This window comes from Bos javanicus, chromosome 6, assembly GCF_032452875.1.
Source record: "Bos javanicus breed banteng chromosome 6, ARS-OSU_banteng_1.0, whole genome shotgun sequence".
In the NCBI taxonomy this organism is placed as follows: domain Eukaryota; kingdom Metazoa; phylum Chordata; class Mammalia; order Artiodactyla; family Bovidae; genus Bos; species Bos javanicus.
In genome coordinates, this window is record NC_083873.1 from 110,780,298 (window position 1) to 110,794,561 (window position 14,264).

The window sequence follows — 14,264 nt, forward strand, 5'->3', positions numbered from 1 at the left end:
GAAAATATCAAAATAAATTAAGGAAGCCTGTCAGACATCTTTGCTATTACAAGTTAGGTCTATAGAGCTGTGTGTGTTTGCATATGCTCAGTTATGTCTGACTCTTTGCAACCCCATGGACAGTGGCCTGCCAGGCTCCTCTGTCCGTGGAATTTTCCAGGTGACAATGCTGGAGTGCGTTGCCATTTCCTTCTCCAGGGGATCTTCCCGACCCACAGATCGAACTCACGTCTCTTGCATCTCCTGCATTGGCAGGCAGTTTCTTTACCTGCTGAGCCATGGGGGAAGCCCCCTCATAGAGCTAATGGTCTGTAAATGTGTGTTATCGTTCAAGAAGACAGAAGAAGGATATCCAAGGCAATTCAGATACTATCAAGGTCACCATTCCCACCTCAGTAGGCACAGGTACAGGAGTCAAAGCTGCCACCACCTGAGTTTGACAGGGTGGTACCACTGGCAGCAAAGCCACGTGGGTGGGGTGAGACACGGGGATGGCAACCCCTTCAGTGAGTCTCAAGGGCAGCGCATTGAACCAAAGTCCGAAGAGAATTCTTCCAGAGTCTTAAATCTAATGCAGACTGACACGATGTGTTTCGGGCTTGCCCAGGTCAGTCACCTGGTCTTTGCTCCCTGGCTCTCCCTTTTGGAATGAGACTGTCTTTCTTACACTGCACCACTATTATATCTTGGAAGCATGTAACTCACCTGGTTTCACGGGTTCACAGCAGGAGAGGAGTCTTGCCTTAGGATGAGTCTGACTTCATATGGTTCACCCATATTTGATTTAATGATATGAGATGAGAATTTGTAGTTTAAACTTTTTTTGGTCCTGAATGAGTTAAGACGGCGGGGGCTGTTGGGATGAGATGAAGGTATTCTGCATGTAAAAACAACATGAACTGGGGGGAGGTCAGGGGCAGAGTGTTATGGATTGAATTGCGTTCTTCAAAAATTCATATGTAGAAATCCTAACACTCAACTTGATGGCATCGGGTTGGCAAAAACATTTGTTCAGATTTTTCCATAACACGAACGAACATTTTGGACAACCCAACATTCAGAGATGAGGCCTCTGGGAGGTAATTTAGGTTTTGCTGTCATGAGAGGAGGGCCATCGTGATATTAGTGCCCTATAAGAAAAAGAAGAGGGACTTCCCTGGTGATCCAGTGGTTAAGACTCTGTGCTTCCACTGCAAGGGGGCATAGGTTTGATCGCTGGTTGGGAATCTGAGACCCCATATGCCTCACATCAAGGCCAAACCATTTTTTTATTTTTTAAAAAAGAAAAGGAAGAAACTCCAGACCTGTCTCTTTTTACCATGGGACGACCGCATGAAAGCACCTGCCACGAGATGGGAAGAGACTCCACCAGAATCTGACCGTGCCAGCACCCTGATCCGCCCTCCAGCTTCCAGAACTGTGAGAAAGGAAATATCTACTGTTTGAACCACCACTTTGTTACGGCGGCCCAAGCAGGCTAAGGGAGTATCATATATAATTGTCACACAGACTGATTTTGGGCTTCCTGGTGGCTCAGTGGTAAAGAAGCTGCCTGCAATTCAGGAGACCCAGGTTCGATCCCTGGCTCAGGAAGATCCCTTGGAGAAGGAAATGGCTACCCACTCCAGTATTCTTGCCTGGAGAATTCCATGGACGGAGGAGACTAGCGGGCTATACAGTCCCTGGGACTGCAAACAGTCAGACATGACTAAGCAACTAACACTTTCACAAATTTATTTTACCATTATGTCCCTCTCCATGGAACATTTCAAAATATGATTTTATAGACAACAGTCCAGGGAGACATCGGGATGAATAAATTGCAATAAATAAGTGCCCTGGGATGTCATATTTAGAGACATAATAAAGAAAGGACAATCAAGATTTAATGATGGAGTGTTCTGGGAGAGTAAAAGAAGGAGTAAAAACAATAACATATGTTTAAAAGCCAGAGAACCTGAGCAGACTGTGGACTTGAAGACAGAACCAAGCAACTCAGGAGGAGTGGGTTTGAGGGAAAATAGTGAAGGACAGGGAAACTGGGCGTGCTGCCGTCCTTGGGGTCGCCAGGAGTCAGGCATGACTCAGAGACTGAGCAACAACAACAGATTTGCTTTAGAGAGATTAAACCTGACGGCAATGTACTATCTCTAGTAAATGGGATTTAGCAGGCATCAGAGAAAACAAGAACAATGCCAGGGGAGAGATCGGACTGGTTCTGCAGATTCTAAATGGTGAGCGATCGACTCATCAAAGAAGACCCTGCCGAGGGAAGAAATTCAGGAGCTGAGTGAGGCATCTCCACATGCGGTGATACAGGTGAGCCAGACACACAGAGGCCAGGGCGGGCAAACGAGACCGCTTTGCATTTGAGGTACATTTTGAGACAGATTCAAGACTATATATACCTCCAACTGTTGATTTCCTGGTAACCTGACAACAGTGTTCATGAGTCATTTAGCCATTAATTGGATATTGATTCACAGAAGGGCAACCAACCAAGATGGTGACCTAATTGCAGTCATGTTGCTTGAAGAACAGCCTAAAAGAGCCAGAATCCTTGAACTTGGAAAAAGGAAGAGGGAGATGTGGGGGAGGGGGAAGACTGGGCATTGCTTTCAGTTCCTGTAAAGGCTTTTATGGGTGGAAAGCAGAGCAGGAACAGTTGCTGTTCCTCAGAGGATTCTTCTATGCCTTGTGAAGGCACGGCCTTTTCCCTGGGGAAACATCAAGTGGAGTGGAGTAGCCATCTGCCAAGATTCTGCAGATGGATCATGAACAGTATGAGAGCGAATGAAAATACCCTCATGGCTTCTTCCAAATCTGAGATCCTGCATCTATTAACACAAACAAGCGGTCTCCTTTCCTAATTTAGACTATTCTCACCAGGAGGATCTGCTACCTTAAATCACCAAGAAAGCAAAACAAGGGCCTTCAGATTGGGTCCCCATGACCAAAACCCATAAAAGATAAGCTGGAGACTTCAGGCTTAAAGAAGTGTCTTCTGCTCCATCCGCGCCTCTCATACCCAACAGTGAAGAGCAGACAGTATACATCTGTGTACCACCTGACAACTGGGAGAAGAGCAGTATCTCCTATGTGGCTGCACCTTGAAGTCAGGATTGAATTACATACAGTCAGCACTCCATATCCACGTGTTCCACATCTGCAGATTCAATCAATCACAAATAGAAAAAAAAAAAAAAATTTTTTAAATTTCAGAAAGTTCCCAAAAGCAAAATTTGAATTTGCTGCACACTAGCAAATGTTTACATAACATCTGCACTATATTTACAACTATTTACATAGTATTCACATTGTGTTAGATATTGTAAGTATTCTGGAAATGATATAAAGTATACAGGAAAAATGTGGAGAGGTTATATGCAAATTTTAATACGTCATTTTACGTAAGAGACTTGGGCATGCTCAGATTCTGGCGTTTGCCAGGGTCCTGCAGTGAACTTTCCTGGTTGCTGAGATGGTAAAGAATCCACCTGCAATTCAGGAGACCTGGATTTGATCCCTGTGTTGGGAAGATCCCCTGGAGAAGGAAATGGCAGCCCACTCCAGTATTCTTGCCTGGAGACTTCCATGGACAGAAGAGCCTGACTGGCTACAGTCCATGGGGTCACAAAGACTGAACACTAATTTACCGAAGTCCTGGGACCACTCCCCGTAGATACTGAGGGATGACTGTGTTTCCTACCACTCTCAACAAATAACATTTGATTTGGTCTCCAATCTCCAAACTTTAATAACCTCTTCCAAGGGAAGACAGTTTCCCAACAAGGTTCATTTCTCCTTTGGCCTCTTCCTCGACATCTTCAAGGCTTGATTATAAAATCCAGATGAAGCCACCTGGGTTTGGGGATATTATTTGAAACTTGGCTGCTTTATGCACACAAAAGAAAAGAAACAAAGTCAACTATAAGAACACAAAACTTAATAAATGAAAAATGTTCAAACTTTATATTCAGATAGGGAAGTGAATGTTTTCCAAAGAAAACAATCTGCTGCCTCAAAGAAATTAGAGTGTCTTTCAGAGGTAATCAGTACTCATCTCCAGGGCAATGGATACCAAGGAAAATATATGATGTATGCATATTCTCTTTATTTGGCATGAAAAATGTGCTTTAACCAGCATTTAAAACTTCAGGTACTACAACCAGGCAATCTAAGTTCAAATCCCAGTTTTTCTATTTACTGGCTGTGTGACCTGGAATTAGTCATGTAACCTCTCTGAACTCTAGGTTCCCAACAATAAAATGAGAATAAAGTTAGTATCTACCTTACAGAAGTGTTGAAAGAATGAAATGAGTTAACACATTTACAGAGCAATAAAACAATTCCTAGTACATAGCTGGTGCTCAATGAATGTTTGTAATGATAGTTGCTGTTGCTTTTAAATAGTAGAAGAGAAAAAGGTCTGACTCTTTTTTGAAAGAGTCTGTGGAATGAAGAAAGCCACATGTCTACTGGGAATTACTCAAAATACCTGAGGTAGAAACAAAATGTATCCTCTAGATCCTTCTGTACCTCCGTCTGGAGCAGTTCAAAACGGGTATAAAAAAAGAAAATATATGGCCTGAGTAGAGGGTAATTTTCAGAAAAATTAGCTCTCAACTAGTATTAATGAGATAGTCACGCATTTCTATAGAGGAGCAGCCTGGAACAGTCAATGTCAGAAGGATGGCTTTGTTTGTATACACACAGTAAAACAAATGTTTGGGTAATGGAGTTTATACCAGTTAGAAGCTAAGGAGAGTACTTAATTTGTAACTTGGAATTTATAACTTTCTTTATCCCCTGCTTTGAAGGTTGCTTATAAAATCTGTCAAGAAAGTATTGACAACCTTCTTAATAAATGCATATATTTTAGAAGACAGGGAATAAATTTTGTTTTCAACATCTGTTTTGGTCTCTAATTTTATCATGGTTTCCAATTTATTTTGCCCATCAGCACACAATGCAGAAAATCTAAATTTATAGAAATACAACTGGTGTTTAGCTAGATTCATTTTGCAAGAGCAAGAGAGTGGGAAATAATGCCTAATGTAAAAATAACTATCAATTGTGGAGCACTGATTATTGTGTTAGGCCCTTTCTGCATTTTTACATCGATTATCTCAATCAGTATTCTAAGAATCTTTCAAGATAGCTATGTGTATTAGAATAACTGATGCTAGCTAATCCTTACAAATTAACCCCCAAACTCAGTGGGGGAACTCAGTATAGATTTGTGTGCATGGTAAGTCACTTCAGCCATGTCCAACTCTTTGTGACCCATGGACTGTAGCCCGACAGGCTCCTCTGTCCATGGGGATTCTCCAGGCAAGAGTACTGGAGTGGGTTGCCATGCCCTCCTCCAGGGTCTCTTCCTGACCCAGGGATCAAACCAGTGTCCCTTAAAGTGTCCTGCATTGGCAGTTGGGTTCTTTACCACTAGGCCAGCTGGGAAGCTCCCACCCCCAGTATACATTTGCATATTACTAAATAATGTCTGATGCAGGCCAGGTGACTCTCCTAGGCAGCACTCTTCTAAGGGATGCCTTGCGGTGTGGGGTTCCTTCTATTATGGGTTTCCAGCACCTCTGAGTCTTTTGCTTCTTGCTCTATAGACAGGGGAGAGAGGAAGAATGTGGAGTAGGTATAGTGCAAGCAAGTGCAAGTGAAAGTTGCTCAGTCGTGTCCGACTCTTTACGACCCCATGGACTACACAGTCCGTGGAATTCTCCAGGCCAGAATACTGGAATGGGTAGCCTTTCCCTTCTCCAGGGGATCTTCCCAACCCAGGGATCAAACCCAGGTCTCTCTCATTGCAGGCGGATTCTTTACCAGCTGAGCCACAAGGGAAGTCCAAGAATACTGGAATGGGTAGCCTATCCCTTCTCCAGTGGATCTTCGCGACCCAGGAATTGAACAGGGATCTCCTGCATTGCAGGCTGATTCTTTAACAACTGAGCTATCAGGGAATATCAGTGTCTAACTACTGCAGCCCATAATTAATCTATATTACTTCTGCTTACACCCCATTGGTCAGAAATCAGCCACATGGTCAACTGTACTGCAAGGGAAGCTGGGAAATGGCGAGGAAAATGCAGACACCAGTAAACACTAAAGTATCTGCCATGTAACTTAGCCTGTGGTCGTGGAATATATTTCCTTACCTCTCTTCAAACACAGAGCACACTTACCCCTCCTCAAAGGAAACAATCTCAACTTCCATCTGGTCACTGCAACCAGCTGAGAGTCCAGGTCTTCTGGGTTCTTTGAATTTCTTGTTAAGTCCAGATACAGCATCTTTCTTAATATCTATCTATTTGACTGTACTGAGTCTTATTGTGGCAGGCAGGATCTTCTAGTCTTCACTGCGAAATGTGGACACTTTAGTTGTGGCATTGGGATCTAGCTACCTGCCCAGGGATCAAACCCTGGCCCCCTGTATTGGGAGCATGGAGTCTTAGCCATTAGTCCACCAGGGAAGTCCCATGGATGTGGCATCTCTTGATTCAGTGGCCTATGAACGAAAAAGAAAGTGATGGAGAAACCAAAAGGACAAGTGTATTCTCTCTCACACATACACACAATACAAATGGTATAACAGCAACAGAATAACCATAATAAAAATCCGCATCCAGGGAAGGAAAAATGGCAGAAATCACAGCAGTCACTGATGCTATACGTGGCCAGGCTGATATATCCACCCTCTACCTTGTGGACAGAGAAGGTTCTGGACACGGCCTTGGATCTGCTCTTTGGGGGAACTCCTTTGTCTGTTTTTCTCAATGACCAGCAGTTCCTCCACCACTAAGATGTGTGTTTAAGAGCCATCCCTCCAGGCAGTCCACCTCCTATTTGTGGAAGAAGTTATTTTCATTCTTTCATGACATTTTCCGTATAGGCTTATGGTTATTTTAGCAATATAAGTCCCTCAAAAAATCGTCAGGCTCTTGCAAGCCATCAAATCTATGTACTGTCTCTGTATTTCCTTTTATTTCTCTTTGTAACTTAGCTATTTCATTCCTGGGTTCATGTCACTCTTGAAACATTTGCCAAATGCAGTCAGTTCAGTTCAGTTCAGTTCAGTCACTCAGTCGTGTCCAACTCTTTGCGACCCCATGAATCGCAGCACGCCAGGCCTCCCTGTCCATCACCAACTCCCGGAGTTCACTCAGACTCACGTCCATCAAGTCAGTGATGCCATCCAGCCATCTCATCCTCTGTCATCCCCTTCTCCTCCTGCCCCCAATCCCTCCCAGCATCAGAGTCTTTTCCAACGAGTCAACTCTTCGTATGAGGTGGCCAAAGTACTGGAGTTTCAGCTTTAGCATCATTCCTTCCAAAGAAATCCCAGGGCTGATCTCCTTCAGAATGGACTGGTTGGATCTCCTTGCAGTCCAAGGGACTCCCAAGAGTCTTCTATAACGCCACAGTTCAAAAGCATCAGTTCTTCAGCGCTCATCCTTCTTCACAGTCCACCTCTCACATCCATACATGACCACAGGAAAAACCATAGCCTTGACTAGATGGACCTTTGTTGGCAAAATAATGTCTCTGCTTTTGAATATGCTGTCTAGGTTGGTCATAACTTCCCTTCCAAGGAGTAAGCGTCTTTTAATTTCATGGCTTCAGTCACCATCTGCAGTGATTTTGCAGCCCCCCAAAATAAAGTCTGACACTGTTTCCAGTGTTTCCCCACCTATTTCCCATGAAGTGATGGGACCGGATGCCATGATCTTCATTTTCTGAATGTTGAGCTTTAAGCCAACTTTTTCACTCTCCACTTTCATTTTCATCAAGAGGCTTTGTAGTTCCTCTTCACTTTCTGCCATAAGGGTGGTGTCATCTGCATAGCTGAGGTTATTGATATTTCTCCCGGCAATCTTGATTCCAGCTTGTGCTTCCTCCAGTCCAGCCAATAGTGGCTGACACACACAACTAATGATGTTTCCCCAGTTTTCTCCTTCTAGAGCTACAAGGTTACTTGGTGCATATGACCTTTCTAGTTGTGGCAGGTGTTAATTTCACCAAATGTGTTGTCACTGCAAAACGCAGCATCTCATCTTTCCAGCATCTGGTATCAAATTAACACCTACTTCCTGACTATTAGGCCAATGCCACCAAGTTTAAGATTCTGGTAGCAGTATCCCTTGTGCGTTATCGATTTTGGTAGTTGTCAGGGGAAATAACTCTAGGTGCTGTGATAAATCACAATGATCCCATAAACAGGTCTTGCTAAGTACCTTATACATGTTGTCCAGTTGCCAAGTCATGTCCGACTTTTCAACCCCATGGACTGCAGCACACCAGGCTCCCTTGTCCTCCACTGTCTTCCGGGGTTTACTCAAATTCATGTCCATTGAGACAGTGATGCCATCCAACCTCTGCCACCTTTATCTCCTTTTGCCTTCAGTCTTTCCCAGCACCAAGGTCTTTTCCTAAGAGTTGGCTCTTTGCATCAGGTGGCCAAAGTATTGGAGCTTTGGCTTCAGCATCAGTGCTTCCAGTGAACATTCAGGGTTGATTTCCTTTAGGACTGACTGATTTGATCTTATTTCAATCGAAAGGGCTCTCAAGTACCAATCCAAAGGACTTCTCCAGTACCACAATGTGAAAGCATCAATTCTTTGGCACACAGCCTTCTTTAAGATGCTTATTAGTATTACTGAAAATGCAGTATTAGGTGTTATATGCAAATTAGTTGTTTGAACATAATTGTGTTTAATCTTTCTTAATTAAAGAAACCAATTCTTAAAGAAATTGGGCTTCCCCTATGGCTCGGTGGTAAAGAATCCATCTGCAATGCAGGAGCTGTAGAAGCTATAGGTTCTATCCCTGGGTTGGGGAGATCCCCTGGAGGAGGGCATGGCAACGCACTCCAGTATTCCTGCCTGGAGAATCCCAGGGATGGAGCAGCCTGGTGGGCTATAGTCCATAGAGTCGCAAAGAGTTGGATATGACTGAAGGGACTGAGAAGAAAGAAAGTAAGTAACACATCAGAATTCACGTATCTGGGATAATTGATCCAAGTCTATGACACCACCTATGCTTAGGTCTCTGGACGGCTATGCAGCATAAGCCAAAACAAAAATATGTTCCACCATGTTCTCTGCTTCTATAGCAAAGGAAACCCGAGCATTCCCTGAAGTTGTAGATCCCTTCTCTCTTTGCACTATTTCAGAGGCATTACCCTCTATCCATAGAATAATAAGAGTTACTCAAGACAACTCAAAACCACAGTGGAAAAATAATCTGTAGTTTTTGAAACAATGAATGAGGTTCTTGTCTTGAAATGTGTTTGCGTACATTTACACAGTGAGCTTACTTAATAGATCGTGCCTCTGTCAATATTTCTATCCTCCGCCGAATGGTTTATTTATATAATGAATGTTTTCTGTATTCATTTAGGGAATTTTATTATGTCATAAACATTCATTAAATCTGGCAAAGGTACACGCTGTCCAGTGTTTACTCCCTGTACAAGCTTCCATATATTAACTTTCCCTACGAGAACATAAATGCAAACCAAAATTGTCACAATCGTTACTTGATCTGAACCCACGCAATATTTTATTCATTCAGTAAATGTTTATTAAGTATTTGCCATCTATCGAGTGCTAAGCAAGACATGCTTTAAGATAGACTATAAATATTTTTAAGTCACCAATTTCAGTTGACCACACTTGAAGCTGGCCGAAATTTCAACTCACAAATGTGTGTGTGTGTGTGTGTGTGTGTGTGCACGCGCGCGTGTATGTGTGTGTTTAATGGCAGTTGGGGAAGGGTGGTGAAAATAGTAAAAATTGCTAACATCGATTATAGGTCTAATGTCAGAAGATTTATTCAGCTACATGGATAGAGACTGCAAAACAAATTTTCCTTCCCAGAGACAATAATTTTCTTGCAGAATGCAAATAACATCATTTTAGACATTTTCCTCTCTTAGTAAAACACAGTGTACACTAATTTAAATTTTCAAACAGCTGCATTAGGGAGAAATTGTCTGGAAATAATTGCCAGTAAAAGTGATGTTTAAACACAATTTCACTAGCATCACTCTTCATAAATAGGGACCTAAACTTTCCTGTGTGCTATTTGCTTCCAATGAAGGGATACCACTTGGTCTTAAGGCATCACTTTAAAAGGCAAAAGCCACTTGAAGGAACATGGTGAGGAGAGCAATGGATAAAAGAGAGAAATAGAACCATTTAGATATCCGAAACCCTCGCTTTTCATTTGCCTCAGCCTGGGGTTTGCAGGACGTCACCCACTCCCACTCATTCCTAACAAGAGTATATATTAAGCTCTTTGAAATGTGAGTATTATGGGAAGGATCGCAGTTGCTTTAAATTATAGAAGTTGGCAAGTGCCTGGGAGGAGCAGGAGGTTGTTTAAACCGAGAAAGACAGTTGCAAAACTTTGTACAACAGTATGAGCTCCAGGCTTCAAAAGTATTCTCACGCGCGGACCAGCACTTTATTTTTCATCAAGCTATTTTTTAAGTTGTTTTGAAGCCGCTTCAAATAATAAACACATATTTCTGCTGGAAACATTGTTTAATGGTTTCTGAATTCATGGGACAAGAGAAGCAAGAAAGCCTCATGATTTGGTGGAAGGTTTGATATCAGCAATGCCTAGAAAAGGTAAGCTTCCCTTTTCTCTGCGTTTTTTCTCTTTCTTTTTCCACCCCCCTCCTATTGGCTTTCATCAACAATATTTACCGAAAGGATTTAAGACAGCTACTTGTAAGGAAATGGGGAACTTGTAGAAAGTATGTCAACAAATGATAAGTCAGAGGTCGGAAATCCTCAGCTGTAGTATTTTCTCCTACTTTCTATTCCGCTTGTCACAGGAACCTCTGTGAACCATTTTTGAGTCTATGAAAAATGCCATTTCTCTCAGAAATTGTGTGCAGGTCTCCAATCTGATGTGCCTAGCATTTGCCAGTGTGCTGACGGGCTCATGTATTGCCAAGGTCACAGTGTCTATGTTTTCTTATCCCGTTATAGGCAATTTAACTTCCGAAACCGTGATCTTGCTATTAACTCAGAAATCTTTCCCATGGAAGACTGTAACATTAGTCCAGAAATTCTCTGAAGTGTGCTTACTCTGAATTCTTATAAGCTTGTTCTGCAGCCTACGTATTTTAAAAGTTAAATAAGTCATTTGACTTCTCTTTTGGAGTGACAAAAAGGACTGTTACAGATATTATGTCCTGGGCAGGGAGAAAGAGTTCAACTCAAAATCTGTGAAGTCGCAGTTGACAAGCAATGCTATGGACTGAATCGGGTGGCTGGGTCTTCTTGGTTGTGCCTGAGAAGGAAGAGAGGTTATGACAGTCCTGTTTTTCTGTGCCAGGATCTAGGAGAAGCATGTTTGTGGTTTTAGATGAAGGGGAACGTAAGTGATGTGTGTTTCTGTTTCCTTGAGAAAGTCTGTGATATCAGTCTTGTCATCGTTTCAAGAGAGAATTCCAGGTGCAAAAAAAAAAAACTAGATACAGAAAAAAAGAGATTTGCAAATGTGTCCCCCACACCCACCCCCACCTCCCCCACCCCCCTCCCCCCGCGTGCAGGTTGAGATTTTATCAGAGCTCACGTTCATTCCTCAGGCACACATATGAACTTGCAGGCAGAGGTTAGAAAACCCTGTGCGTTTGCAGGAATCTGAGTGGTTTGGGACACCAAGTCGACCTCGATCTGTGAAACCCACTGCTGGCAGAAACTGATCACAGGTCTCTGAGGCCTGGGTGAGAAAGTGGGGTGCTACCTGGGAGCCCTGGCTCTCGGGGTCCACAGGGCTCTATCGGCTTTTCGGGTACCAGCGATTGATCTGTTTGTGGAAAGCTTTTCCTTCTGCGTCAAATTCTAATGACATGAAGTGGATTACAGCGGCTTCCCCTGCCTTTTGGGGTTCCTGGGGATGGGAGAGAGATTAAGCTCAGAAGGAAGGACAGAGATTGTAGAAACACCGAGGAGGCAGCTCCATCCGCTCACTGGCAAGGCGGTGGGGAGAAAGCTTAGCCCTTTCCTCCACCCCCGGGGGTGAGTGTAGGAAGTCGGACCCCCGCCTTGCCGCTTCACTGTCCAGTTCCTTCCCAAACTCTCGCTGCTTCCCTCTCCCCCTCCTGGGCGATCCACGCCAGCCACGCAACCTCCAGAGAGGGAACAGTGGGTTGGACAGGCAGGCTAGCATCTCCTCCTTCTCGTCCTCTCCGACCATTCCCAGGCCAGTTGGGGAAGCCCCCGCCCTATTTGGAGGGGGTCTCCAGGACCCCACCCCGTGACCTCATTGCCGGCAGCCAGGGAGCTGGGATGGCCAGGGGTTGCGTGGCGCCTGAGTGCACCCCGGGGATGGGTGCGGCCACGCGCGCGCGGCGTGGCGTGGGGGACTCGCCCCTGGATGGAGCGCGCACTTCCCATCTCGGGCTCCCACAGAGGCTGGCGGCATTTCTGGAAGCCAGAGCCCCCAGGCCCCGCCTCTGGGCCCCGAGGAGGCCCCAAAGAGGACCAAAACAAAAAGGCAATTAGAGTTGCTAATGAAGCCCCAAGCCAGATGACTCATCTGGGGCGCAGCCACAGGGGGCGGGAGTCGGGTGTGGGGCTTTGTGATGAAACCTGGAAAAGACGGGTCAGGGTTGTCCCCAAAAAGGATGCTGAGGTGCAGCCCAGGGTGACCTAATCGTGCCTCCTCACCTCAGAGCGGCTGGGACAGAGGCCACATCTGTGAGGGACGAGAGCGTTAACTAATGAACTGCCAGAGTGCGAGGGCCACGCTGTCTGAACCTTGAAAAGCGTTGGAACCAGACTTAGACCAGGTTGCCAGCTACAGCCGCACACCCCGAGTCCGTGGATCCGGACCTGGGAAGCCCCAGACGCGGTACTCAGCCCCTCAGGCGCCTGGGGAGGAGACACTATTGCAACTCAGTAGACCTTAATTATGTGTCCACGAGCGCCAGAAGCTTTGCCGAGGCTCTTTGAACTTGGCCCTTGATGGAGACACCAAGTGGTAACAGCCTGGAAGGTTTATGGAAAACTTAAGAGGGGCTTTGTAAATCAGCCTGCTGAAATCAAAGAGAGCTCCTAGTTGCATTTGAACTAGACCTTGGCGGAGGAATGAAATATCATGGGAGAGACCATAGGGTCAAGAGCATCTAGGCAGAAGCCAAGGAGCAAAGAGAGATTAAAGGTCATGGCTGCTCCTAGGGAGGTGGTGAGGCTCTGTTTCCCCAAGTGTATTTCAGGTCAGTTTCTTGGGTCATTAATAAGATGATAACCAAAAGCACCGCCTGGTCAGGCAAATTTGGGAAAGCATAAAACTATACACCGCAGAGGACGAAGAACTCAGGCTGTAGGGTTACAAACATGTGACTTCAAATCGCAACTCCACCCCTTAACTGCCTTGTAATCTTGGACCCAGATTGCTCCATCTGTCAAGTGAGGACCATTATCTGCATTCTTATGAGGACATTTGAAGGATTTAATTAGAGTATTAATGAAAAAGGCCTACTATCAAAGTGTCTGGCAAAGTCATGGGGCCAAAGTGTCTGGCCCCTTGGAATGTTAGTTATTCTGACTGGCTATTAGATGCTACTTTCTTTGCTGCAGGAATTCTCACGTTTTAGTTCCTTGGTTTGTCCTCTTTCTATGAGTGGGTCATTAGAATCTAATCTAATGAGTTAGAACTCATTAGAATATGAAACCACTTTTTTTTTTCTTTTGTCCCCAAAGAGTGTCACACATGGGGAACTCGGAATGCATGCTAGAATATGGTTGGGTTGGCCCAAGGAGTTGAGGCTACCGTGGCCTGCAAGCCCATGAAGTTTTCCAAGATTTAATCGAAATTTATCACTCTTCACCTGCCACTGCATGAATGCCACCCTATTTCAATGAAACAGAAACTCCCAAACTGAGATTCTCCTATCAAAAAAATTGAGTTTTTCTCCTTAAAACTATTGTCAATTTTTATAAGAAGAGAAAAATAAAAGCAAAGCAAATTCTTTCATTTTCACACCCAAAAGCCCAACCTCTGCCTCTGATTTGAGGGCCTGTATTTGGTGGTCAAAGGCAGGGGCATAAGCTAGAATAAAACATGATCCCATCTTCAAGGAGCCATCAGTTAGATTGTTGTTCAGTCACTAAGTTGTGTCCGTCTCTTTGGGACCCCATGGACTGTAGCACATCAGGCTTTACCATCTCCGGAATTTACCATCTCCCAGAGTTTGCTCAAACTCATGACCATTGAGTCAATGACTCTGTCAA

The 14,264-nt window shown here is 44.3% G+C and overlaps 1 protein-coding gene across 1 annotated transcript in view; it reads left to right on the top strand.

The window, feature by feature from the left end:
* Positions 1-10,167: 10,167 nt before the first annotated feature.
* C1QTNF7 (C1q and TNF related 7) overlaps positions 10,168-14,264 on the top strand; it is a 127,875-nt gene continuing 123,778 nt past the window's right edge. Inside the window, exon 1 of the mRNA XM_061420868.1 lies at positions 10,168-10,646. Within this exon, the coding sequence (XP_061276852.1) occupies positions 10,634-10,646 (13 nt within the window). The 5' untranslated portion in view covers positions 10,168-10,633. The remainder of the gene's footprint in view (positions 10,647-14,264) is intronic.